Source organism: Aedes albopictus, chromosome 1, assembly GCF_035046485.1.
Source record: "Aedes albopictus strain Foshan chromosome 1, AalbF5, whole genome shotgun sequence".
Classification (NCBI taxonomy): Eukaryota; Metazoa; Arthropoda; class Insecta; order Diptera; family Culicidae; genus Aedes; species Aedes albopictus.
Window position 1 is genome coordinate 206,880,734 of NC_085136.1, and position 27,400 is coordinate 206,908,133.

At 39.4% G+C, this 27,400-nt stretch overlaps 1 protein-coding gene across 1 annotated transcript in view; it reads right to left on the reverse strand.

The window, feature by feature from the left end:
- Positions 1 to 27,400, reverse strand: part of LOC109415536 (protein similar) — a 268,510-nt gene that overhangs the window by 38,874 nt on the left and 202,236 nt on the right. Inside the window, exon 7 of the mRNA XM_062846159.1 lies at positions 4,479 to 5,041. Coding sequence (XP_062702143.1) covers positions 4,479 to 5,041 — 563 coding nt within the window. The remainder of the gene's footprint in view (positions 1 to 4,478; positions 5,042 to 27,400) is intronic.

The following is a 27,400-nucleotide window of genomic DNA, read 5'->3' on the forward strand; positions in this document are numbered from 1 at the left end:
GCGTCGTGGAAAATTTCGTTCAAGTAAATGTAGGGCAGTTTTTTCCCTTTTTCTGCGGCGGCGGTGGCGGGGAGGTGGGAGTATGAGATGTCATGGGATTCGAGCTTGGGGAAGGCGTACCAATTGCCGGTGGGGCGAATCGATGGAAGCTACATGGATAGAGTATGTGCTAGGTATTTCGTATTCTGTATGGGCTTGGTTGAAAGTCGGAAAAGTTTTGGCAATTTGCAGTCACCTCGTGTGAATTTGTAGATTTGTCATCCAGATAGAAGAGGGCTGCTTCGGCAAGCTTTGTTGTTTCCGATTAACTTAGTTTTCCCCCGGGTGACGTTCATTCCGCTTTCAGAAGATGTAATTTATTGAATTTCGTTGAGCTAAGTCCATGACGTAGTTGACATGCGAACAGCTCAGTAGACGGAAGCTTGTCCGACAACTAATACCAGTGTTGTTGTTCGGCGAGGAAGAAGCAAACATATGCCAGAGTTCGGCTGATTTTGTGTATTTTCGGTGCCACAAAGTCTACGATAACACATCAAACCGAGAGTTTGGGTCTAGGATGGCTTCGTCGTCATGAGCCAGACATAAACTGATACGCTGGTGCTGATATTTACGAAATGTCTGAAACTGCTGACCAAAGTGGGGAATGTGTGAGTGTGGGAAAAACAGCGCAGAAAAAGATAACTAGCCCTGGGTAGAACTATAATTCGGATCAGTAAATCTGTCTATCCAATTAATGTCAAAATGTTGGCCTCTGGAACCAAACAGCCATGAAAGGGGCCATCGGATTTATGTTCGTGCGAAATGCCATCAACTGTTCCCTAATGTTTCTGATTCGATTTAAATGGTAATGCTGTTAGGCTATCCGAACAAAATACGTCATCCGATCCGACTACTCAAGCGAGTGTGTAAATCGAAGCGATAAAATATGTTTAACTAATCGACGGCAATCGCGTTTGTCACCGCTGGAAATTCGGAGTGAAAATGACATCAACTTCGTACGACTAACAACGTTACATAGACTTTTCCTGACAAACGTACGAGTCACGCATTGCACTGAAGTTAAGTATCTTCCTAATCAGCAAACGGTGGACGCCGATCAACGTGCTGCCACTTTCGTGGACGAAGCTGTCAAGGACCTCGACGAGTGGCGAGTGGCGGGGAGTAAATATAGAAATAGACGCCAGAAAAAAAAAATAGCACCAGTCAGTCCGATTGATGTCGTGCTGAGAAAGAGGAAAAATCATCAACGAAGCGACAACAGCGACACCATGATAACAGCATATTGACATTGGGGTGGAATGGATCTCGAGCAGAGGCTCATCCGCAAGCGATCTCACGTTGTTTACGGTTGAAACTCGAGTTGTTGCTACAGTGTGCAAGGAAAACAGCAACGTGTGCGATCCGGGTTGTGGAGGCTGGGAAGAATTTCCGAATTCGCGTGTTGGTCATTAGGATGGATACAACACCTCGTGCATCACTCTGTTTGGGGATGTCCAAGTCAGGGGAACATGAACCGATTACGCATCGGAATGCGAGAACAAGTATCGAAATTGTCACTCAAAAATCGGTTTTAAAAGCAATTATGAGTGAGTTGTTGGTGATCTTCATGGTTCTAGCATGTGGCAAGTATGTCGAGTGACGGCCAACGTCATTTCCGGATAAGCACAGATACGGCAGACATGGATAATGTGCTCTCCTACAGTAGAATATGGAACATGAAGCTATTGCGCCTACCAAATGTTCAAAGTAGTTCTCAGGAGCGGGCTGCATTTCACTGATAACGGTAATATCCCAACTAACATTTTGATGACCAATTGGTCTTAGAGGTTTTGAGAACTGTTATAACACATTATATCTTTTATTTTGGCTTTATGCTGGTCCTAAGAATCTTTTTGTGGTCTTGTTACTTGGATATGAGTCCGAGGTGGTGGATGAGGTTGTATACGTTCCAGTTGGTGAGTCTAAATAACTGCTACCGATAGAGACACACAACTCCATGGGGATCTAGCGACTACAAGTCCAGGGAATGCAAATACATATCCTGCAAGCTTTGCCCTGTAACATATACGGTCACAGATAACCCTATTCAAGAGAGTTCGATAAGTCAATCCTGCATTAAAACCAAAACAAACAGCACTTCTATCCTTTGCAGGAAGAGACCAGGAGCACCCTCCTGAACAACACAAACGGTATCCCTACAGGAAGTTGAGAGCATGGTACGTGAACGATGCTAGAGGAAAACTTGCAAGCACAGTTCAAATACCGGGGCTGCAAAACCTTGCTCTGCAATAAATGCCGTAAGTTGGTGTATCTCTTTGGCGAACCCTGTATTCAGAAACTCTCTAAGGGCTAAAGGATAAATTAAGTCAGAAATATTACATAGAGTTCTGAACGAAAATGCAAACACCAAACACTTCCAGCAATGAAAAAAAAACAGCGATACAAATTTGAAATAAATTCACAAAATCGTGTATAGTATTTTATTGCCATAATTCTGCAAATTGACATGAGCGGCATTGTCAATTTTGGTAAATACATTTTTAGTTATTATGCATCAAAATTTCGGTCGTCCTTTAAATTTTCTTTCATAGATGCTAAGTTACGACTGAGTCTTGCATCCTAATATAGCAGACATACAGGGGATGGCCAAAATGTTTGGGATAGGCAACTTTTTATCTCCCATAAAAAAGTCAACATGCTGTAACTTTTCATAGAGTGCATCAAAAAATCTCAAATTTTGACTGTTTGTCAACCTATTATATGTGCATCATTGGTGCAAATTTGGGTTCAATTGATTAATTTTTCGCGAAATTAGAACCGTTTGAGTGAAACACTATTTTTAAGACAACTAATTTTTGAGCTGTCATATCTCGAAAACCAGTGAACCGAATTGACTGATTTTTTCACCGTTTATCAACAATATATTGATACTTAATACGACGTTATAAAATGTAATATTTTCTCACGACGAATTAAGTAATACCGGGTTGAAATTTTTACCCATGTAAAGTAAAATAAGTCAAATTTACAATACCACACAAAACATATTAAATGTGTTCTTCCTTTAATCTAAATAGGCTCTAATATATCTGATTAGAGATAATTTGAGAACAGAAGTGGAAAATCTTCGGATATCAACACTAAAACTTATTGACATTGATCTAAAAAAAATACCTTTTTCGAGCAAAATGCAAAAAGTGTCAATCCATAATAACTTTTTTCAACGTTTAAAAAGTACCTATGTTCTAATAGTTTGTGAAGTATTTACATATTGTAAGTATACGTTCAAAATTTCATTCAATTCGATTCACTGGTTTCCGAGATATGACACCTTAAAAATGAGTTGTCTGCAAAATAGTGTTTTACCCGAACGGTTCTAACTTAGCTAAAGATTAATCAATCGAGCCCAAATTTGTACCAATGATGAACATATAAAAGTTTGGCAAACAGTCAAAATTTGAGATTTTTTTATGCAGTCTATGAAATGTTATAGCATGTGGGGCCCATATAGCCGAGGCGGTAAACGCACGGGTAGTCAGCATGACCATGCTGAGGGTGACGGATTCGATTCCCGGTCGGTCCAGGATCTTTTCGTAAAGGAAATTTCTTTGACTTCCTTGGGCATAGAGTATCTTCGTGCCTGCTACACGATATACACATGCAAAATGGTCATTGGCAGAGGAAGCTCTCAGTTAAAAACTGTGGAAGTGCTCATTGAACACTAAGCTGAGAAGCAGGCTTTGTCCCAGTGAGGACGTTACGCCAAGAAGAGAGAGAGAGAGAGCATGTTGAACTTTTTTGTGAGAGAAAAAAAAGTTGCCTATCCCAAACATTTTGGCCATCCCCTGTACACGGCGCTATTATTTCACCAGATATATACTAAAAGAGGTCAACATTTGTATTGCTGCTTACGTCCCTACTCTCACATGAAATTATATCAAACTTCAGCACATCATAACTAATTGTTAGTATAAATTGCTGGAAATTTCAAAAAGTTGCACTGTAGACAGCAAATCACTTTTGTTGAATTAATTCAACAGTCAAAGAAAGTCTATCAATAACCATCGAAAAGTGGAGCGGACCTGGTGTGATGGTTAAAGCTCGTGACTATCACGCCGAGGACCTGGGATCGAATCCCACTCCCGACAAACTCGCTAAATGTGAGTTCTTCCTTCGGAAGGGAAGAAAAACGTGGGTCCCGAGATGAACTAGCCTAGGGCTAAAAATCTCGTTAATAAGGCAATCCATCCACCATCGAAAAAAAGGCAATGATTCCACATTTGCAGTAGTGAAAAGCATCATATTCTTATTCTTTACTTATATGCAAGATTTCAATACGATGGTTATTGAAAAATATATAAATATCTTACTATAAACGTTTTAACACGTAAAAAGAGAGCATATATGTAGTACGATTGTGTCATTCACCAGTTTTTGCTGGAACTTGTTAAAAAAGTAGAAAATCAAATCACACTTACTTGTCAGACCTGGCTCCTCCTCCGAGAACATCAAGAATCCTTTGTTCATATCTTCCGTACGAGGGGCGAATATCTTATCGGTGGCGTGTTTCGGTTTGACAAACAGTTTCGCCGTTACCGATTGCGGTACCTTACGTTCCGGCGGTTTTTCTTCCACAACTACCACCGGTGTTGTCGTTGTTGTTATTGTTGCTGCTGCTGCTACTGCTTCTGTTAATGGTTTCTTGGCAACACTGGTAAAGATGGATGCTGTCACGGATACCGGACGTATTACACAATTACCACTGACCGGAGCCGGCACTTTATGAATCACCTTAACCACTTTTTCGGCTTCTTTCTTCGGTGTGAGTTCCTTCTTTAGATCGTTAATAGTGTTGTTGCTGTTACTGATGTTGATATTCTCTTTGAGCACTCTATCACTTGTCTTCACTGTTGCTGCTGCGCTGGCGGCACTGCTATTGACTGCTGCTTCAACTGCTGGTGAATCCTCGGCTTGCACAGACTTCTGTTGACGTGCTTCCAGTTGGGCACACGAGTATATTTCATCTTTGTGCTCCACACCACTGTGAACAAAAATTTCAAAATTCGAACATTGCTTCTTTTTCTGCTCGGCTGTTCTTGCCGCGGCGAGGGAGAGGTTGCATTTTCTTTCGTTCACCAGAGCATCACTATTTTGGCGGACCGTAGACCGGAGATCGCGGGACCGAGACCGGGACCGGGAGCGAGCGCGTGAGATGCGGTTCGCCTTCGATTTCGCTTTCCACGGTTGGTGGATCGGAAAATCAAAGGGAAAACAAACTGCCCGAATCGATGCACTTCTTCGTTTTATTCCCGACCGAAACGTTCCTACGTGTACTTAATGGTTCCTTAATGAAGTTTTATTTTTTGGAGGATGATACGATTCAATGCTACGGGAAACGAGATTCACTGTCAACTAAGCAAAAACTAAGAACGTAAACACAAATCCTAAGTTTCTTTATAAGAAACCTGTCTTGATCTGAGAAATTTCACAAACGAGTCGTTGGCAACGACCAAACTCTTCTGGCAGCAGAAGTGAATAACAACTTATTTTTCCCTGAATACGACGAACGGTCGATCCGATTGGATGGGAAAAACTGGCTTAAACAAGGAATCAAAATTGAGTGAGCTGTGAACTGTGGTGTCCATGTGTGTGGGAGAGCGTGTGCGTTTATTTATTTGGCGATGCGTGGGGCCACTTTTCCCCACATTTTCCCCGTTCAGCAAAATGTGGGAGGATGTTGATGTAGGCGACATCATTCATCTATTCATTTTCAAACAGAGTGGCTGGGGAAGTATTGCCCGAATAGCTTGTAGTGGATGAAGAAAACAAGAATATTTGGTAGCTATCACATGATTTAGGTATAGCGATTTGCACAAAATGCGATGAATATTAGCAAAAATGGCTTTTATGGGAGATGTCGTTTGAGGTTTTGTGGAATTAGTACCAAATGACAAATTTAGTAACGCCAAAATTGCAGAATTCATCTTCATTTATTCGCGCCTTCTTGACAACTGACATACATTTTTAATGTTTGTGTAGATACTAATGTAGTGATTTTAGGCGACAATAATGGTGCCTAATACGTCAAATTACAAATCAATGAAGGACATAAACTGTTAAAACCTTGACTTCCCATTGCAGATCGTGAATTCTCTGAATCTGTGCGAGTTCGTGCAGTTGATTATTATGTATGAGGTAGCAATGACATAAGTTTGTTTTGGTTGGCGGGTTGCCGATTGATACAGTTCAATACTGTAATGATGCAAAAAGAAATGATCTCATCAAGCGTTACTTGTTCTCGAGATAGTTTTAAACAAACGTAGGTATGTTCATAAATGAGACATTTATGTAGTTACCACAAACAAATAGGAAGAACAATAAGAGATTATACCATAAACTAAACAAAATAAGGGGGTTTGATCGCAATAATGAGAATGCTACACTTTGCATTCATTGTGACGATCGGATTTCGGCATAATGGTTTGTGTCTCTCTTTTGCGACAGTTTTGTCCATTGATTCCGACAAACACAAAATTGTGACTTAAATCACCATAATGCATAATCTTCTACAGTTCGAAGCTGACACCGCGTGAAGCTCAATAAAACTCAGATAACCCCAAGACTACAACCAGACTTTGCCTAACATAGCCAAGCCACACGTGCGGCCTCCTCCGGACAATGAAATTAGCTGATATCACTACACACCACAGATACCCCAACGCGTTGCATCGTGTGGCTACGATTAAAAGGTAATCTTATCAATTCTCGTCGCGGCAGTGCATGCCTCCACCGTGCAGCAACCAGACATCACCCGAAAAGTGTATTCTCGCGGTTCAACAGAGTTCAATTAAAAAAAAGCTGTCAGTTACGAAAGAAAAACACGATCATTAAACAGTATTTTTTTTTTCATTCTCGGTTTCCTCCGCGTCTGAGCTGAGCATCGCTTTTCGGAAACATTCCACGGTTGGGATGCCGGCGTGCTGATAAAAATAAATCCGATTTTTTCAAGCACCCAAGTGTCCGTCTCTCGCCGTGCAACCGCGCCGGCAAAATATAGAATTGTACCACAAACGAAGCAGCATCTCAAAACATTCGACACCCAGAATCCAAGAAGAAAAGAAAAACAATCGAACCACTTTTACCCATTCTAGTAGGTAGGTAGGTAGGTAGCAGTAGCATCCACAGCGCGCCGACGATGACTCGGGAAGAAAGTGTACAAGGAATTGACGGCGAGTGCGGATGACAGACAGGTCCGGCGTGACAAGTGCGTGGCGACCAACTGACCGGAACGCGGCCTATGGTCTCTGTACTCTTCGGGCAGCAGCCAGCCGTAATCAACAGCTGGCGCAAAAGTACATTATCACCAGTCATTACTCATTGTGTGTGCTGTGTAACGTTCATTCATGGAAAACTAGAAGTTTGATGGCGCTACGAGATGGTTGCAACTAATGGGCACCATCTGTCGAGCAGAAGCACCACCCAAAATACTCTGGATTCCTCTGACAGAGTCTGACGAGGATAGATTCGGACAGATCAAAACCATTATCTTGAGGTGATATTCTGCCGGAAATAAAAAAGGGGAAATACTTCTGTCGAGTCCAGTTGGAAGCCGGTTACGAAGGGGTTTGGGAAACGGAACGTGTACCAGGCAGTTAAGTAGTGCATGGTAGCAAAACAGTAGTAAAAAAATGAAATTTAAGAATAGCACGGACGATTGGTTAAAAATACTCTACACATGTGTATAGGAAAATGAAAATATATTCAGATGCGAAGTAAACAGAATGTTGAAACGGATAGGGGTTCTAGGCGCTTTTGCAGTTTATGAATTTGCATAATGGTTGAAAAAGCCACAGAGAACTCATGAGTATCTGATATAATAAGTTTGTTATCGAAGCTTAAGGACAAGATATTTGGAGTACATAGCACAAAATTTCTAGAGCACCGTTTTTTTTAAACCGTTGAACGGATTGGATGAAAATGCATCACGCTAATTGTTCAGTGGTTGTCAACAGCGTGATGCATTTTAATCCAAATCCGTTCAACGGTTCTAGAAAACGGTGCACTAAAAATTTTGAGCAATGTACTCCAAATACCTTGTCCTTAATTAACATCAGTTGCATTAAGATTGTTTTTAATAAAAGGATTTGCAATGGCGATTTCGACTGGATACTTATAAGCTATGGGATTGGCTTTCTCAGTCATTAAGTCAAGATTATTTATGCTGTTCCGACGTTTCGGCGTTTTTGTTGTGGCCTTCTTCAGGGATTGTATTGTCAACCGTTTCCCGTCATGACTAATTTCTCCTGATTTGACCATTAGAGGATAGATGGAGTTTTCATCCCTGCTATTCGCTAGATTAACAATTTTGGGGAATCTTCTTCAGCTACACAATTTCTCCTGATTTGACCATGAGAGGAGAGATGGAGTTGTCATGCCTGCTGTTCGCTAGTTTAACAATTTTAAGGAATTTCCTTTAGCTACACAATCCATTTTGAAACGGTCCATCCATTTTGAAACGGTCGTTGCAGTGTTGAGTGATTGTGTAACTAAAGAAGATTCCTTAAAATTGTTAATCTAGTGAATAGCAGGCATGAAAACTCCATCTCTCCTCTCATGGTCAAATCAGGAGAAATTATTCATGACGGTAGACAGTAGACAATACAATCCCTGAAGAAGGCCACAACAAAAAGGTCGAATCATCGGAACAGTATAAAATACTTGTCTTAACTTAATGACTGAGAAACCCAATCCCAAAATAGTTATCAAAAGGTACATAGAAAAGATTAGATTTGTAGGTAAGTCTCTAGATTAATTATTACAAAAGATTCTGTTGAAATGCAGAAGGTCAATCGTAGTTGGTACTCCAGTGTCGCCAGATCAGCTACACTTCAACAAGGTACCAATTATTTGGCAGCTAGGGACTCACATTCATCTACAGTGTGTGAGTGTTGGCGATCTTCTTTTTTGAGGCGATAATGACGCCTTTCACGTTAGATTGCAAGTCAATGTGTGGCTTGCTTACGGCAGACTGTATATACCACTGCGTCTGCATAAGTTCATGCGGATGTCAAAGTATTTGAGAAAAAGGGGTTTGGCAGAGTTCACGTTGGAGCATTGATTGCCGTTTAGTCGATGTAAAGTGATACAAAGATGGTGTTGTAAGATGACTGAAATTGGGCCCAAATCCTTCTGCTTACGATTTAGAAGCGGTTGTCATTATACTACGAAAACGGCCCTACCAAGTTCCGCTAGGACCACTAAACTAAAAAATAATGTTGTAACAAACTCTATGAGAATCTCTGAGGCTTACTACTGAAGTGTATATAAAATTTAGAAATGTAAGTAGTTTTGATGATTATAGCAAAGAAGAGACGTTCTGGAGATTTTGCGACTTTTGAGAAGTTTTTTGTCGAATACATGAAATCTCGCAAGAAAAAATATGCGTGGGGCCACTTTTCCCCACATTTTCCCCGTTCAGCAAAATGTGGGAGGATGTTGATGTTGGCGACATCATCCATCTCTTCATTTTCAAACAGGAAGGCTGGGAAAGTATTGCCCGAATAGCTTGTAATGGATGGATAAAACAATAATATTTGGTGACTATCACATCATATATGTATCCTAATTTGCACAAAATGCGATCAATATTAACAAAAACGGTTTATGGGAGATGTCGTTTGACATTTTGTGGAATTAGTGCGGAATGACATTTTCAGTAACGCCAAACTAAACTAAAAAAATAATGTTACAAATTGTATGAAAGTCTCTGAAGCTTACTACTGAAGTGTATACAGGGTGTTAGGTTCCTGAGTGCAAACTTTTTAAAGGGTGATAGAGGACCATAAATGGAGAAAAAAATTGTTCTACGCATATGGTCAAATCTCAACCGTTACGTAGTTATTGAACTTCCCATGTTTATGACTCTTTTTGCCTTAACTTGAAAATGGTCAAACTTATCGAAGTTTTTTTACCCTTATTCGAAAGATTATTGAAGTTTCTAACAAATGGCATCTTTGAATCGATTGGTTTAGTTAAATAACTAAGTTTTCTAGAGCAAAATAGCTAAAAATAGTGAATTTTTATTGGTTTTTGTCAATTATCTTTGAAACATGCGAAATAAATTAAAATTCTTTCTTTGGCAAAGTTGTGGCCCCTGTTACACTCTACAATTCGTTCTTTGACACCAAACTTCTAGCTCTTATCGTTTTCTTGCAATTTTGATTTAAATGTGCGGCACAATGCGCAAAAAAGTGCTTTCCATGACAGTTGCAAATTTATGATCTGAAATGCGCTGTTAAAATCGAAATTGCAACAAAACGATAAGAGATAGAAGTTTGGTGTCAAAGAACAAATTGTAGAGTGCAACAGGAGCCACAACTTTGCCAAAGAAAGAATTTTAATTTATTACGCATGTTTTAAAGATAATTAACAAAAACCATTAAAAATTCACTATTTTGTGCTATTTTGCTCTAGAAAACTTAGTTATTTAACTAAACCAATCGATTCAAAGATGCCATTTGTTAGAAAATTCAATAATCTTTCGAATAAGGGTAAAAAACCTTCGATAAGTTTGACCATTTTCAAGTTATTGCCAGTTAGGGCAATAAGAGTCATAAACATGGGAAGTTCAATAATTACGTAACGATTGAGATTTGACCATATGCGTAGAACAATTTTTTTCTCCATTTATGGTCCTCTATCACCCTTTAAAAAGTTTGCACTCAGGAACCTAACACCCTGTATAAAATTTGAGAATGTAAGTAGTTTGGATGATTACAGCAAAAATGAAGAGACTCTCTGGAAATTTTGCGACTTTTGAGAAGTTTTTTGTCGAATACATGAAATCTCGCAAGAAAAAATATTACTCGTATTTTCCATACACTGTTCCTTTTCGCATAACAATCCCATGCAGTGTACGCAGAATATGCCACCGCAAGCGAAAAATAGGCAACAAAGGAGGAACGGCAACAACGCTTTGTTTTTTCGTTAGCAGATAATGACAAAATCGCTCCCGAGTTTGTTCACAACAAAAACGGTAGGAATATTTGTCTCGTTCTATTCACATCGTGATTTTCGCATTGTTTTACAACTGAAATTCGACTCTGAGGTTTGCAAGAGTCTTATTTCGTCCAAATGCTTATGAATTCGATAATGTATGTCGAAAATTTCAGCAGAAAAGCCGGAATATCAGCACACGCACGGCAAGCGATGTTTGTTTTATTGCTCTCATCGCTTGACATGCGTTTGTTGCGGAGCGCCTTTGTTACCAACATGCACCGCTTAGGACAAAGCGTTTGTTTTTCGGCGTGATCCGTTTTTCGTACCCTGAATCCCATGTTAGTTGGGTTTCCTATTTTCATGGGACTGTTGTGCAAATGGAGGCAGTACAGTTATTCTTCAAAATAACCAATCGTCTTTGAATGTGTACGCAAAATAGCATACTATTTCTTATCTCCGATGCAGATTGTAGTTTGAACCCACTCCGAAGCATTATTTTCAATCAAACAAAATTGGCTTCCGATCTTTTGCCCGCAATAATGATAACGCATCCCGGCGAAAACAGGCAGTGCTTCTATACAGGGTGTTAGGTTCATGAGTGCAAAGTTTTTAAAGGGTGATAGAGGACCATACATGGTGAAAAAAATTGTTCTACGCATATGGTCAAATCTCAACCGTTACGTAGTTATTGAACTCCCCATGTTTTTTACTCTTATTGCCTTAACTGGCTATAACTTTAAAATGATCAAACTTATCGCAGTTTTTTTACCCTTATTCGAAAGATTATTGAATTTTACATCAAAAGGCATCTTTGAATCGATTGGTTTAGTTAAATAACTAAGTTTTCTAGAGCAAAATAGCTAAAAATAGCGTCTTTTAATTTGTTTATGTCAATTATCTTTGAAACATGCGTAATAAATTAAAATTCTTTCTTTGGCAAAGTTGTGGCCCTTGTTCCACTCTACAACTCGTTCTTTGACGCCAAACTTCTAACTCTTATCGTTTTCTTGCAATTTTGATTTAAATGTGCGGCACAGTGCGCAAAAAGGTGCTTACCATGACGATTGCAAATTCATGATCTGAAATGCGACGTTTAAATCGAAATTGCAAGAAAACGATAAAAAATAGAAGTTTGATGTCAAAGAACGAATTGTAGAGTGAAACAGGGGCCACAACTTTGCCAAAGAAAGAATTTTAATTTAGTACGCATTTTTCAAAGATAATTGACAAAAACAATTTAAAACACACAGCTTTAAAGCTATTTGCTCTAGAAAACTTAGTTATTCAGATAAACCAATCGGTTGAAAGATGCCATTTGATAGAAAATTCAATAATCTTTCGAATAAGGGTAAAAAAACTGCGATAAGTTTGACCATTTTAAAGTTATAGCCAGTTAAGGCAATAAGAGTCAAAAACATGGGGAGTTCAATAACTACGTAACGGTTAAGATTTGACCATATGCGTAGAACAATTTTTTTCACCATTTATGGTCCTCTATCACCCTTTAAAAAGTTTGCACTCAGGAACCTAACACCCTGTATATGTGCTAATGTTTGCCCTTGCCACCGAGTTCAAACTGGATTGGCGTCATTCAGATTCAACGGCAGTGCGCCAGTAGTCAGTTCTGCTGTGCTAAGCTGGACTGGGCATATTTATGGCCATACATAGTTATAGCAAGCGGTAACGCGATCCCTGTCAAAACACATAAACAACTAATCAAACGTTGTTTCTCTCTCTATTGAGGTAAATGAGAGATCACCTCAGATAATGAGCTGATAATGATCTCCACTAGCAAGGGAATGAGACCATTGGAATCGGGATCACCGAACAATGGAACATTGCAGTCAAAGTATTTCTGAAGTTTTCAATGATGAATTACAATTTTATACACAAAGATTTTTTAAAACATCTCTGAAAATTTGGAATAATTTCTTTGTTGTGCCATTTTTAATGCCCGTTTGAAATCGAAGTTTTTGAGCATCCCTAGGTTTTGCACTTCAAACTAGAATAAACTTACAGTTGACGATTTCAACGTAATATTTTTGAACTTTGTCATTTGCGTAACTCTATGTATTATACACATAGTTTGTACGTAAACATCGAATCTGTTATTTCTTTTGCTTATTGAGAAGTTATTACTGGCTACCCAGGTAATTTTACTTGTATTAGTATGACCTTATTTGGTATTGGCGTTGTAAACTACAATGACATCTAAAGTGTTACTAAGTCGCCTGATTTTTTGCACAACATTAAAATCAAATTGGTTATACACCATTATATGAAGTTAAAAAATAATAAGTATATATTATAATATTCAATTATAATATTATTTAATATTAAACATAAAGTATTTTGTAGCGTATGACCTCCAAACTTTCCTCTAGCTGTCCATTTTAATTTCAAACGTTAAATAGCTCTCCTAACTTCAAACTAACTTCTGGAGTTGACACACTGCGTCCCGTGTTACCCCGTCCCAAGATTGGACATAGCCAAATAAACAAATGAATAAACCGTCTCTGCCAAGCAAATATCTGAAGGTAGCCGGCTCTCGATTTCGGGAAGATCCGCATTAGGGTGTCCCAAAATTGCCCTTTGTCAGGAAGCCGCATTTATAAAATGTTAGAAACACACTTGCAAATAGAGTTAAAAACCTATTTTCATTCAAATTTCCGAAATCCGTGTTTCGAAGAAGTTGAATTACTTGGAGATTGACCAATCTTATCGACAGCACCTCTGAACGAAAGTTGTTTTTTTGGCTTCAAAGCAATTGGTTTTCTACACCTTTATCAATTACTTGGAGAAAAGCTCCTCAAGATTCATGATACAGTGCAACTTTGGGACACCCTAACATGCATCGATCTCACATACCACGGGCAGCGATTCTGGTTGCGCACACATTCGTTAAGTTTCGTTTAAAGTCAACCAGTTATCAGAACGAATGTACGACGGTGACGACGACGACGATTACTTTAAATTGATCGCCGTTCTTCTCCGTCATCATTCCACAACGGCAACGACGACAACGATGATGGTCGATGCCGTTGTCCAGGAGATTGTTGCTTGGTCACTTTGGCCTGACCGACCACTACCGAAAACGAACAAAAATCAACACATTATGATGATGTTTCGCCGAATCCATTTGAAGATGGTGGAGAGTCTTCGGCGGACGAGGATGCCTCTTGCTCTGCTGTTAAGCATACATATACATATGATGGGTTCGGTTCTGAGATTTTTGATTAAATTAGGTACGGTTGGGGGACCAGCCGGCAACAGACGTTCTGCGTAGGATAGCCATGTCTTTGCAGAGGGAGAGATGCTAGCGAGTGCTTATGGGAGTAGTTTTTGTGCCTTCCCACATGGAACCCTTTGGGCGTCTCGAGTCGGAGTCGCAGCATTACCGTAAATTGAATTATGCATCATGACAGAGTAGAATATATGTCGTTGAGATGGTAATGGTAGTAAATTGCAGTGCAGAATTATTCTTGCATAATATACAGTTGCCGGTTCGTACGTTTTGGTACAATGTTGCTGTACAAATTTGTGAGTTAAGCTCAGCGGAAATGTAATCCACGGTGACAATGTCATCAGCATCATTATCATCGCTAGGTTTTGTTAGCTGCTGCAGTGCGACCGTTAATGGTGAATCCCGACAAATGCATCAACGCGATAAAAAAGAACAACTACAGTGTCATCAGGTGATCGGTCAGAAAATCACCGGAACGTGACGATCAAAATCTGGTAACGAATTATAATACGTTTAAATTGAAAGGTTTAATATTTTAACATACACAGTACAGGTCGGACTCGATTAACCGGAGTCAGGTTCTGAAGCATTCCAAACATATAGGGTAAACGCTCCCTAAGTGGAGGTAGTACCAATAGTGGAGGTAGTGGCAATTCAGCACAATTTCAACCAGACTTGAAAATGACATTTTCAATAGATGCATTAGGTAAAATTTTTTATATCAATTCAGTTTTGTATTAAGGATTTATCGAAAAACCTAATTTAAACAATTATTATCCTTATTTTTTTTTGCTCCTTTGCACCTATAGTGGTGGTAGTGTTCCTATAGTGGTGGGTGACATAAAAATTCAACGGGATGCGCCACTATAGGAACCAATGTTAAATTTTACCACCATAATAGGAACCGTGAACCGTGTAGTTGGTGCAAGTGATTTCTTATAAAAACTGAAATAAACGATGGTTTTAACATTTTTTCTAACTAATTAAGTGAAAACTATCTATTAACGTTTACAATTTTTTTATTTTATGCTACTATCAATTATATTCATTTTTTTTTACTAGAAGGGGCTACTAATAGCACCACTATTGGTACATTTACCCTATCTGGCGAACTGAATGATGTACAAAGCTGAAATTTTTACTTGTTTCCAATTGAAGTTGGCTTGACAAAATATCACAATTTCAACTTCATACAACATTGCTTTCCCGACATATATGTTAGACCTGTATCAGATAAATCAACTTCGAAGCATTATCGAAAAATTGTGGGGAGCAGAAATGTACTTTTTTTTGCTTTGCAATATGATATAACTATGATGTACAGTTTTCCTAAAAGAGTGTATGTGACATTTTTTACACCGCTTTACACTGTTAGCGTTAAAGGAGGGTCTAAATTAGAATTACAAAAGTAGCAATGGCTCCTGCTACATAAAAATAAGAATGCAGGTCAATGCGGAAAAGAGGGAGAAATTGATTATATTTTTTTCTGTATTAACGAGATTTTTAGCCCTAGGCTAGTTCATCTCGGGACCCACGGTTTACTTCCCTTCCGAAGGAACTCACATTTAGTGAGTTTGTCGGGAGTGGGATTCGGTCCCAGGTCCTCGGCGTGATAGTGATTATAAATTCACTCACCCATATAATATAAAAACGTACATAATACTGCCTCTGTGTAAGGAAAAGGGTTACAACGGCACAGGTTCACTTTAGTTCGTGGATTGCCAATTATTAGATGGTGATTTCTAACATACAATCTAACAATCTAATAATTTCACATCTTGAGCGATCCTTGTTTATCATTTTCAACATAAACACTGCTAACTCCATGAATAAGCTTTATTATTTGCAGAACCAAGAAAAAACATCTTGTCTACAAAAGCCATCGTCCAACAGCCGGAATTCGCCAACCGTTTTTTTTTTCGGACTAACCAAAAACCTCAAACGGTGGCGCGGCGACAGCGACGACGAACCTCTCGCTGGTATCGTAGACTCGCTAAATGAAACAAATTGAAAACAATTAAATCCATTATATAACACATACAACTACAGCTCGGCACCAACTTTGCAAGAGTGCATGCCGTCCGTCAGTAAGTATCAGTGCCCAGCAGCGTAGAGTTGGTTCTGTTGGTATAGTGTTTACGCGACAATCATGATACACCACCACGGTACGGGTAACGAGTCTTGTCACTTTGACGATTCACCGCGCACGCTTGCCATTAGCAATTTGCGCTGGTATCGCGTGAGCTTCACAGGTCGTCGTCGTCGTCGTCGTCACTGACGTCGTCGTCGTTTGCAGAATAAATAATTTGCGCAGAACTATTAGTTGAGTGATGCGGCGTTATGGACAAAAACGTTCGATAAAAAGCCCTCAAGTTCAGTCAACAGATTCGCTTCCAGTTTCATCCTAGCGGTTAGCGAACTTAACGATTGCAGCGCGCTCACGTGGAATGTACATCGTCCTGGACGTAAACAAATTGGTCCGATGCGTCGGGCCATGCACTGCAAACATCTAAATATCGATCGCATTTTTCATTCCGGTCCAAAATGTATCGACTCCCGATAAAAATTAATAGCCCAACCGCACACACGCTTTAGCATAGCCATCGGCACGGCACTGACGGGACCGAACGTTTCGACTTCGACCGGTTAGTCTGGATTTGTTTACAAATGGAGCCGCCCGTAGAGAACCGGTTGCATTCGAAACCGCAGCAAGCACGCCTGCCTTCGGCGTGAAATTAATTTGCGCTAAAACGCGCTAGAATTTATAGCACTACAACAACGCGGAGCCGAAATCGTGTCCGTCTGATGGCCTGTATGGTTTTGCCTTTTCGCTGTAGTATTTGAAGAATTCTCAGGGAAATTTTAATTGAACGTTTCCTTTTTCGAACTGAAACAAAACATTTAAATTTAGTACTAAGCCTGATCTGTTTCTAGACTTAGTATTTCAGGAGCACTTCCATTGTCGTCAACTAAATGCTTTTTTACAAGAGTGATCTTTTCAAATAACCACTTTGAACGAATACCCTAAGAACAGGCAAGAGTCTATGGAGTATCAAAGCGCCCTCCACAGTATTACAAACGTATAGATGGCAAACTAACGTGTCATGCCTCGAACATGTGTGCTTGTCAACAGCGCAATCATTGCTTCACCGGTCTCTGAAGAACCTAGCAAAGATATATTGATATCACATTTGACCAAGTATGCTGATTTTTTTTTTTTTCAAGAAATTAGACTTTTCACTGATTGTTGGCAATTGTAGGCTAATGCTCATCACGTCATCATGGTTATTATATGAGAGGCTCTAGTTTACTTACTATAGGCCATCGAAAGAAGCACTTTTATCTAACCACCGCTACATTGTTTGTGAACATTTGAATTTTTGCAGATTTTGCGTTCTAGACATCCTAGTTCGGCTGAAAAATTAACTTTGTACCAACATTTCCAGCTTGTGTGAAGTCATTCGGTTAAAAAATCCTTTCGATATGTAAAGAATTAAAAAAAGGCTACTTGTTTGCAGTTTTGCTATTTTGTAAATGATCCAAGCAGGATATTACTGTAAAGTTTATCCTGAAAGGAAGATGTACGTCGTATGGAGGAGCAAAGAGATCCATTTAGTTTGAACTCGTTTCTACTAGAATGCTTGGAAGGAATTGTCGATCATCACATCCATGATGTTAATCTAGCTAACATGCCTCTTCACGTGAACCAACATGCTTACCAATTTGGAAAATGCACTGCGACTCTTTTACACTAACTTGTATGCGGTATCAAGAAACCAGTCGCTCAAAATCAATCTAGCTTGGGAGTTTTCCTATATACCGGAGGTGATTTTTGCAGCAAGATACCAACAGCAGATATGAGTTTCAATACCAAAAATCACAATTGTACAAAACTTACTTGAAAGTTCCACTAAATAAATATCAAAAGATTTTAAAGAAAAATACAAAACAAAATCTCTAAAAGCATTAAATGCCAATGCCTGAAGACTTCCAATTTAATTTTTTTGAATGTAAAGGTTAGCTTGATTTTGAAAATTTAAGCTTCATGACTTGTACAAGCAAACCAAGTAACCATACAAAAGCTTGACTTTTATATTTGGCAAAAAATACTGATTCAAACACTTTTCTCAGAGAAAGACTTTTAAAATTTATCAAGTTTTATGGAAAATTAATGTTATGAATATAAATTCTTTTGCACAATGTTCAATAGCAACATTTTCCGTATAGTTTTATTTTAAGAGTAACGTCACTAGGGTTACTTTGGGTAATATCGGCGGGTTTGTGCATCAGTTATCAAAAAATCCTCCATGAAGAATCCTGCTGAAAATACATTAGTTCTCCTATATTTTTAACGCAAAGCCGTTTACTTTTTGCGTTAAGAATCCTACGCAATTTGCTCAAGTAAATATAATATTAGTTTATAAAATAAAACTTTCGACTATCAAAATTTGTTATGCATAAATTCGTGCTGATTTCGGAATCGTGCTCCAAAAAATTTGAGTAGAACAGTTTTTAAATGACAGCAGAAAATCGATTATTTTTTTAACTTATAAAAAATTTTGTTATCTATTTCAGAACAAACTTGTGGTAAGTTTTGCTATAGATCTTTTGGCACGAGTGACAAATTTTTAAATAATTTTGTTACAAAAATATAATGATAAATAAATAAATATTAATATATTTTTTATGTCTAGTCTAGTCTAGTCTACACATACACAGCCATTCATTGAAAGAATCCTGGAAAATGATAGAATCGACTATTTCTATCATTTTTCTTGTCATTATCAATGCTTGCAGCACATCGGAGATGTAGTACAAGAATTGAAGCGGCCAGGCCTACTGTGCAGCGTCTTGATGTGGACATTGATGCCACAATAAAGCTATAGAACGGGGACATCTCGTACCAACCGCTCAGCATAGTATGAAGTATAAATGTTAATTAAATTCGTTGGGAGTGACTTTGCTAAGAAGGTTAATGTCACTCCGTCGGTGCTCTTCTTCCTGGGATGGGGCATAGGAATTTGAGCCTCACGTCCAAGCTCGAAAGCCTAGGCTTAAGCGCCATTACTCGCTCTCTGAAACGAGAAGAAGTATGATGACCCACTCCCCAATTATGGTACAGAATGAAATATGCCACATTATAAGAAACAGAAAAGTAATACAGCAATCACTACAGACAAGTTGAAAAAAGGTTTAAACACTACAATGAATTAAAAAACAACAACAACAACAACCGTGGGCATCACCACGGCCGAGCAACACACTGCATCGGGGTACAACCAGCGAGGCGTGTCCACCACGTGTTGCCACATAAATATTTTGATCCATTATCAATGTGTTTCACAATTATGTTACTCAAAACAAATCAAAGCAATCAAATCAGAAAGATCTCACCGGTTGTAATGATGAATGGCCAAAAGATGTTGCAACGGCCACACGTCAATTCTGACTTCCAGCATTCCATCGGCAACACCATGGCAAGCCGGAATTCCGAATCCACTTGGACCTTTGACCTTCCACTGTTTCTTTCGCGTTGCAGCAGCTTCTCCACAAGAGGGTAATAACTTGCTCCTTGGCACAACAATTGAGTATACTTTCATTCGAATCGATATTCATTAACCAATGAATCCTACTGCCAGCCGAAAATACCAACACAAAAGCGAAAATTAATTCGCGCACTGAATGCACCAGTAAGGTCCTTGCGTTCTCAGCTGAACAAAATTAGATAGGTATTCAAATCCAGGATATTCAGAGCGTTAACTGATATGAAATTTCGCTGTGTAAAAGTACAAAATTCACGAGAACGAAAAAAAAACGTGACAGATAAATTTTGATTCACGTCCGCGCGCACTGCCTACTACGATCCGATCCAAATATTAATATATTTTTTATGTGTATTTTAACTTAGCGCTAATTCTACACTTAAATATTAATAAATAAAACAAGTTTTGATTAAATTTGCCATCAAAGTAGTAACAATTATTTTGTACTGAGCGGAGCTGTCAAGCAGTTGCCCAGCTGTCAAAAGGTGATTTCGGAGTATTGGTTACGGGGGAACAAAAGAAATTACTGAATTTCAGCTACATTTTTGCTGAATTTCAGCACAATGCTACTGATCAACTGTCAAAATTGCTGGATGGGTCAGCAAGTAATTGCTGATACTCAGTAATTCGCATTGCTGAATGCAAGCAACTCAAAAAAAAAAAAAATGGCAGTATACGTTAATTTCACAGCATTCAGCACAATACTTAAAACTTTAATAAAATAGAAACGTTGAATAAAGATTTAAACCACATAATGCACTGTGACGCTTCAGCAATATCCTTACCTAGCATAATAAAAATCAATCATCTCCCAAATTAAACAAATGCACATTACACCAATCGGTCAAGAACTGTCGGTACAATTTCATAACCGATGTCTCACCAAACACAACTCCCAGCGTTATCAGTTGCCTCATTAGTGTCACTGATTGCACCACGAGCCGACCGATGATACATCATAAAACATTCAATGGCAGTTTCCTAATTTCCACCCTATACGACAAGAAATCATTCTACCTGCATGACAACGGTTTATCGCACGTTATCTTCATCGAACATAATCACTCATTCATCCGCTGACTGGACGCTTGTGCCACAGCAGCCACCGACGACTAGGCACCACCAGACCAGTCACACAATCATCTCAGGAACAAAACGTGCCAACATGCATTCTTTCACTCTGGAATCATCCGATCGCTCGAATCGATTGCAACGAACGGGCTACGCTCCGTGCGATAAGATAGTGGCACCTACAGCGCCAGCGAACAATCGTCCATAGCGTGTAGAACTCGCCTGCAATCTGCACATCGGATCAACCGGGCGACGAGTGATCAATTCGTGATTACACATTTTCCCTTGATTTCCCTTACCCGGTCAGACGGTATCTTGTTGGTCGCCTAACCGACCGACCAACAGACCCATTGACTGCCCCAGCCAGCATCGTCGACAGCGGCAAATAAGACGAATAACCGCTCGGAACTGAAGTGAAGCAGATGAACGAAAGAAAATGCACAGCGTATGCGAAGCGACAAGCACAACGTCTCTTCTTCCGACTTCGCCAACTTTCCGTCGCGTGTCGCGCCAACGTGAGGCGCGGCGCGGTGTTATCTGAAGAAGAGACACGGAGGTGCGCTGCATCCTCCCTAGGGGATGTGAGCAGACACACATCTCGCGGCACCTAGGTTAGGTGGGCGGGTAGGTACTTTACATTTTTGCTTTGCAGTTTATTCCGGAGCAGGAACGGCGACATAGAAGCTGAGGTAGATGTAGGTGTTGCCGAACTGCACTTCACACCACACACTAGTGATGCACGACGACCACGTTGATGACGGCAGCTGCACCACTCCCTGCAACTGCAGTGCCTTGTCCGTTCTTCTTGCCCGCGTGCACAGAATGTCTCTCTCGCAGTGATGTAGAGTTATGTAAAAATCGTCTATAATCAGAGGGGATTTAGTGCGGGATATATTGCACTGCACCGGCACACGGTGTAAACACTGATGGACTTAGGAGTACGAGATTCTCGATACACACTGCGCTCTGTTTATGTAAGGCCCTTCAGGTGATGGGCTTTTCTTCTTGTTATTTTTGCACTCTTCCCTTTGTACACTGTCGTCTTTGGCGTCGTTAAGATCTCTTACATAATCACGATTAAATCTGTTTGTTCTAATACTGCGCCTTCCAGTTCGGTTGGATCTTCTGTGCGTTCTTCACAAACTGCCAAGCACTCTCCAGAAAAAAAAACGCACTGTGTTTCGCTGTCCGTACGGGAGAATATCTTCTACCTTTTTTACTACAGCTCACAGGCTGGTCGCGCGCGCCGAGAAGCTACCAGAATCGGTGATACTCAGCACGGCCAGCTATGGCAACGAAGGCGACGAAGACTACCACGGTGTTCTTTTTGCTTCCTGATTTCACACCCGAGTGCAGCGCAGCTATATCTATACACTAACTGCCATCGTCTTTCGCTTTCCCTGAGTTCGATTTGGGCAGATTGACGGCAATACAAGTTTTTTTTTCGTTGATCACTTCAACATCTTCTTCGAGACGCTTTTCACGAGTTCATGTGGTAGTAGTGTCGCGAGAGTTGACTATTTTTTTGTTCTCAGCGACGACTACGGCAGACGTTCCTGGGGAGACCAAACTGAAGTTCTGCAGGTCCTCCCACTCGCCAGAATCCGCCACGAAGCGAACTTAATGCAAAGCGAAGTAATGAAAACGCGAGTCAGAAGCGAAGGATATAGGAGAATCGAACAGAAACGCGAATATTTGCACGCGCGTAAGACCGAAAAAAAAAACAGAAGAACAAGAACGGAGCGTAGATAAGATAGGATGTAAGGACAGAGTGGCGATAGATTCAGTTCTGATCGTTACCAAATGAACGATGGCGTTGATGGCGCTCGGTCCTGCCAATATATAGGAGGTACTTTTCTGCGGTTCGGTTCTTGATGGATTGTGGATCAACACTGACTATGGGGTAGCGGCGGTCCCACTCACTCTCCAAGGAGGAGTAATGTAATGTTGCTTGCTTTGGCTACGACGTCGCGATTGAAACTGAGTTTTTCGCCAGCGAAGCGTACTGCTGCTGCTGCTGATGGCTGTTTGTGCTGGTGCTGCCCCGTCGTCCGGCTACTGCTGCTGCTGCTTACTTTTCGAACCATGCGACGACGACGACGCGGGGAGTGATGGAAAATTGCGGTGTAGCTGTGTCGTCCGTCGTGGTTGTCGTCGTCGTTGTCGCGTAAAGTATACGGGTTTGAGCGAGCGGGAGAATAAGGCAGCAAGAGATAATTCAAGAATCTCCGTGTTGAGGAGGCTGCTACATCGCGAGTTGCGCTCGGTTGTGATGGCTAGTGTTGCATAGCATGTGAGACAAATATTTGTTGCGTTGATTATAATGACGGTTTCTGATTGATTAGTTAAATTTGGGCCAAACGTAGATATAAATATGTTTCCATACTTTTGAATCATTGTTCAGTATGAAAAAGTATGTTCAGCAACATACAAAATGATTTAAAAACAAGAGCCTTATTCAAAAGATAAGCTACACGCTACAGTGAAACTCAAAAATCTCAACGAAGTATCGTAGTACCTTATCCAATACATACTTTGGAGCTAGGGGGTTTCTTCCCGAGCAGGAACGAATAACTGACACATAACCACATAACTGCAGCATATCAAAGTCATACCAAGACGAGGTATTGGTTGGTTACCCAGTTATTGAAAATAACTTATTTTGGTATTTGGTAGGTATTGATAAAATACCTCAAAAAGGTTGGTTTGGTGCTGAGTAATACATAAGGTATTATTAAATTATGGAAAACTCGCTATTTGTATTGGTGATTTGTTGTTGCATGAAGAAGAAGAATAAGAACGATGGTGTTTTGAAAAAATCCTATCCCTACAACACAGGGGAAGTTTTTAAAATGCCTCTATAAAATCTAAAACAAAATCTAATTAAAAACGGTTTGATGTACGGTGTTAGACTTTGAACGGACTACAAATTAAGTACCTTATCAACAAAAAAATGTTAAATTTAAATTTATACGTTCAATATGTAGTCCGTCCAAAGTCTAACACCGTACATCAAACCGTTTTTAATTAGATTTTGTTTTAGATTTTATGGAGGCATTTTAAAAACTTCCCCTGTGTTGTAGGGATAGGATTTTTTCAAAACACCATCGTTCTCCTTCTTCTTCTTCATGCAACAACAAATCGCCAATGGAAAAATCTTCGATTATTATTTAGGCTTTTGCCATACCTGATGTTATTATTCACTTGTTATGCACAGAATACACACCAGTTATTATTTTACGTATTTTACTTCTTATGCAGGGTTTATTAATACCTCATTCAGGTTGTAGGTATTCCGTTTTCCATACCTGGGTTTGGTATTCTTCAACTATTTTCTCCTGCTCGGGTTGTATTAGGAAAGGTTTTACGATAGGACATATTTAAGATTTCCGTGAGTTGAATAGTTAAATCTTATATATTCCTTGAGCTCAGCCATAAGTTCTAAAAAAGTTGCATATACAATTCCTCTTAAAAAAATAATTCTCTTAAAACTTTAAATTCCGCTAGAACTCAGAGACACGGCAAGATATTCTTCCAGGGATTTATTCCGAAAAGCAATTCTTAAAAAAAGCCTACCAAAAAATTACCACAATTCTTTGATGGTTCCTGTTTTTAAACGAGATGGAAGAATATACACGGGGTCTCCAGTTAGTCTAGTGGTTAAGGCTATGGATCGCCAATCCGAAGACAGCGGGTTCGATTCCTGTTCCGGCCGGGAAAATTTTCTCGACTCCCTGGGCATAGTGTATCATTGTACTTGCCACACAATGTACAAATTCATGCAATGGCAGGCAAAGGAAGCCCTTCAATTAATAACTGTGGAAGTGCTCAAAAGAACACTAAGTTGAAGAGAGGCAGGCCAAATTCCAATGCGAACGTCGAGCCATAAAGAAGAAAAAGAAGAATATACACAGTAAATCTATTAGAAGTTTCTTATTTCCTGAAAAATTTAACCTATGATTTTCATCTAAATTCTTCTTTTTTCCTTTGGAATTCTGCCTCTCTCTTTCTTCGGATTTTTCCCTAAAATTCAGTTTTGAGATCTCTTAGACCACCTTCTTGAAAAACTAGAAATTCTGGAAAGAAATCTGTAAGACATTTCTCGGTAAATTTGTCCTGCCCTTCTGTCTGTTCTGTTTGTCTGGCAATAAAAATTTCAAAACTTCTTCTACTAAGCATGCCTGCATCAGAAGTCCTCCATGAATTGCTCACAAATATGTTCCCATTGATGCAGCAGAAATTCATTAGGGTTATTTATAATATTGGCTACAGTTATATTGGCTACAAATTCTCACAGAACTGTGGGAGCACCAGGACCAGTTATTCCAGGGACCGTCTTCATGGAGTTTTGCAGAAGCTGAACTATAAATACAATAAGTTCTCACAAAAACCGCTGAAACCCTTAAGAATTCATACAAGGGTTCAAATTAGAAGCGTAAATGCTTTGAAGAACTCTGCCAGAAACTGCTCCTAAGCTTTCGCAGGATGCCCTGCCGGATTTTAGAGTTTGAGCGAATCGTTGCGCAAAATGTTGTAGATTGTTTATTAAAAGGCGTAAGGAAATAGATCGATTACTGTGGAAGATGACAAGGATGGTTGATGAGGTACAGACTTGTCGATTTGCAAACGTAAGTTTGTATAAATATTTATAGTTGACTCTCCGCATTTCGTGTTTGAAGAGACAATTAAGATAGCATTAGGTAGAGAACACGACGAAGATCAATACTTCATGAAAACTGAATTGTGAAGGCCTCCGTTACTAAGAAAGTCCGTAAGTAAACTGATGTAGGAAGCGTAGTCTAGTGACCTCTGAAAGTCATAAAAGACATAAAAAAAACTTAGAACAAAGTTGAACGAGATCGCATCGAGATAAAAAGATATCGACATATGGAAAGGTAAAATGTATGCAGATTAAAGGTAAAGGCAACCATCTACATAGAATGAGATTTTAAGATGCAGATTATAGAATGTCAATACATGGAAATACTATCAAAATAGTATCAAAATACTGTATTCTGCACTGCGAAGCTGAGAGAAAAAAAAATATTAACCATTTTTAGTTCTAGTGATGGCTGTGGACAAGTGTATATTCATGAGGAGTTACTTGCAAGGGGTGGTCGAAATGTTTGAGATAGGCAGTTTTTTTTCCTCTCACAAAAAACTTCAACAAGCTATAAATTTTCATAGAGTGCATCCGAAATTCTCAAATTTTGACTGTTTTGTCAACCTTTTACATGTGCATCATATTGTGCTGGATTGGTGAATCTGGTTCGCGAAGCTAGAGCCGTTCTTGTAAACTCTATTTTTAGACATTTTTTTTTGAACGGTCATATCTACGAAACCAGTGAATCGAATTTCATGAAATATTGAGCATTTATTAACAATATAATGATACTTGAAATAAAGTTATAACATGTAATACTTTCTCACGACGAGTAAAGTTATAACGGTTTGACGTTTTCACCCATGTAAAGAAAAATACCGTCGTTGGCGGTGACAATGGGTCAGAGGGGCAAGATTGGGACAAAACATTATCTAAAATATCTAATCAAATATTGCGAATATCGAATCAAAAATTTTATGGTGTATTCCTCGTAGAAACGCCAGCCGTTTTTTTTTAAATAGGTTTCTAGAAAAATTAGTTCATTTTTGATAAATCTTCGAAAAAAGATAGAAAATAAGGTTTTTTAAAATGCCACTTTTAAGGCTCCACGAAATATCTCACTTTTAGGCAGTGGCGGAAATTGATCGCGAACGTGTGCTTACGCGCAACAAAAAAATGCCATCGCATCGCAAGCCTTTGGTGTTCGTATGTCTGTGGCTCACGATCGTACGACACGAACGCCAACGAGTGCATCGCATCTTTTGCAAGCGCGATGCTTTTTTATTTTAGAGGTTCGCGGTCGATATTTCTGTAATGAAATCAAATGTTGAAAAACTTTTTCGTCGATATCATTTATTGGAATGGTACCTGACCAGTATAATAAAAAAACACCCAACTAATTACCTTTAAGTGTACAAAAAATGGCAACAAACCAAGTGTTCTACATTGTGATCCTTCTGGCGAACCAACTGCGATTCTGCTCGTTCGACATTTGTTTTGTGTTGGTTCGTCGATCCGGGAAATCTTGAACCGTTCTCTCTTTTTGGGTTCGCGAGCGCGTGAGCAAAGATTGTGTTTGATGCGAACCGAAAAACACGTCAAGCGCATGATGCTTTCCACCACTGCTTTTAGGTGGTTTTTAACTTTTTAGGTTCTCAAACTCATAGCCATCTCATAATATATTATTGATAAAGTATCAACCTTGACCAGAACTTTATTAATCTCAAAGGGGGTGAGAATGGGCCAATTTTCATACACTAGTAGTTTTAAGGAAAATTGACGAATTCAAAATATTTTTTCATCATTTGTGCATGCATTAGGGACCGTTCATAAACCACGTAGACCAAAATTTGACCATCTCAAACCCCCCCTCTCCCCTCGCAGACTTTTGTCCATACAAAAAAAAATATAATTTGTATGGAGCGTAGACTTTGGCTAGAA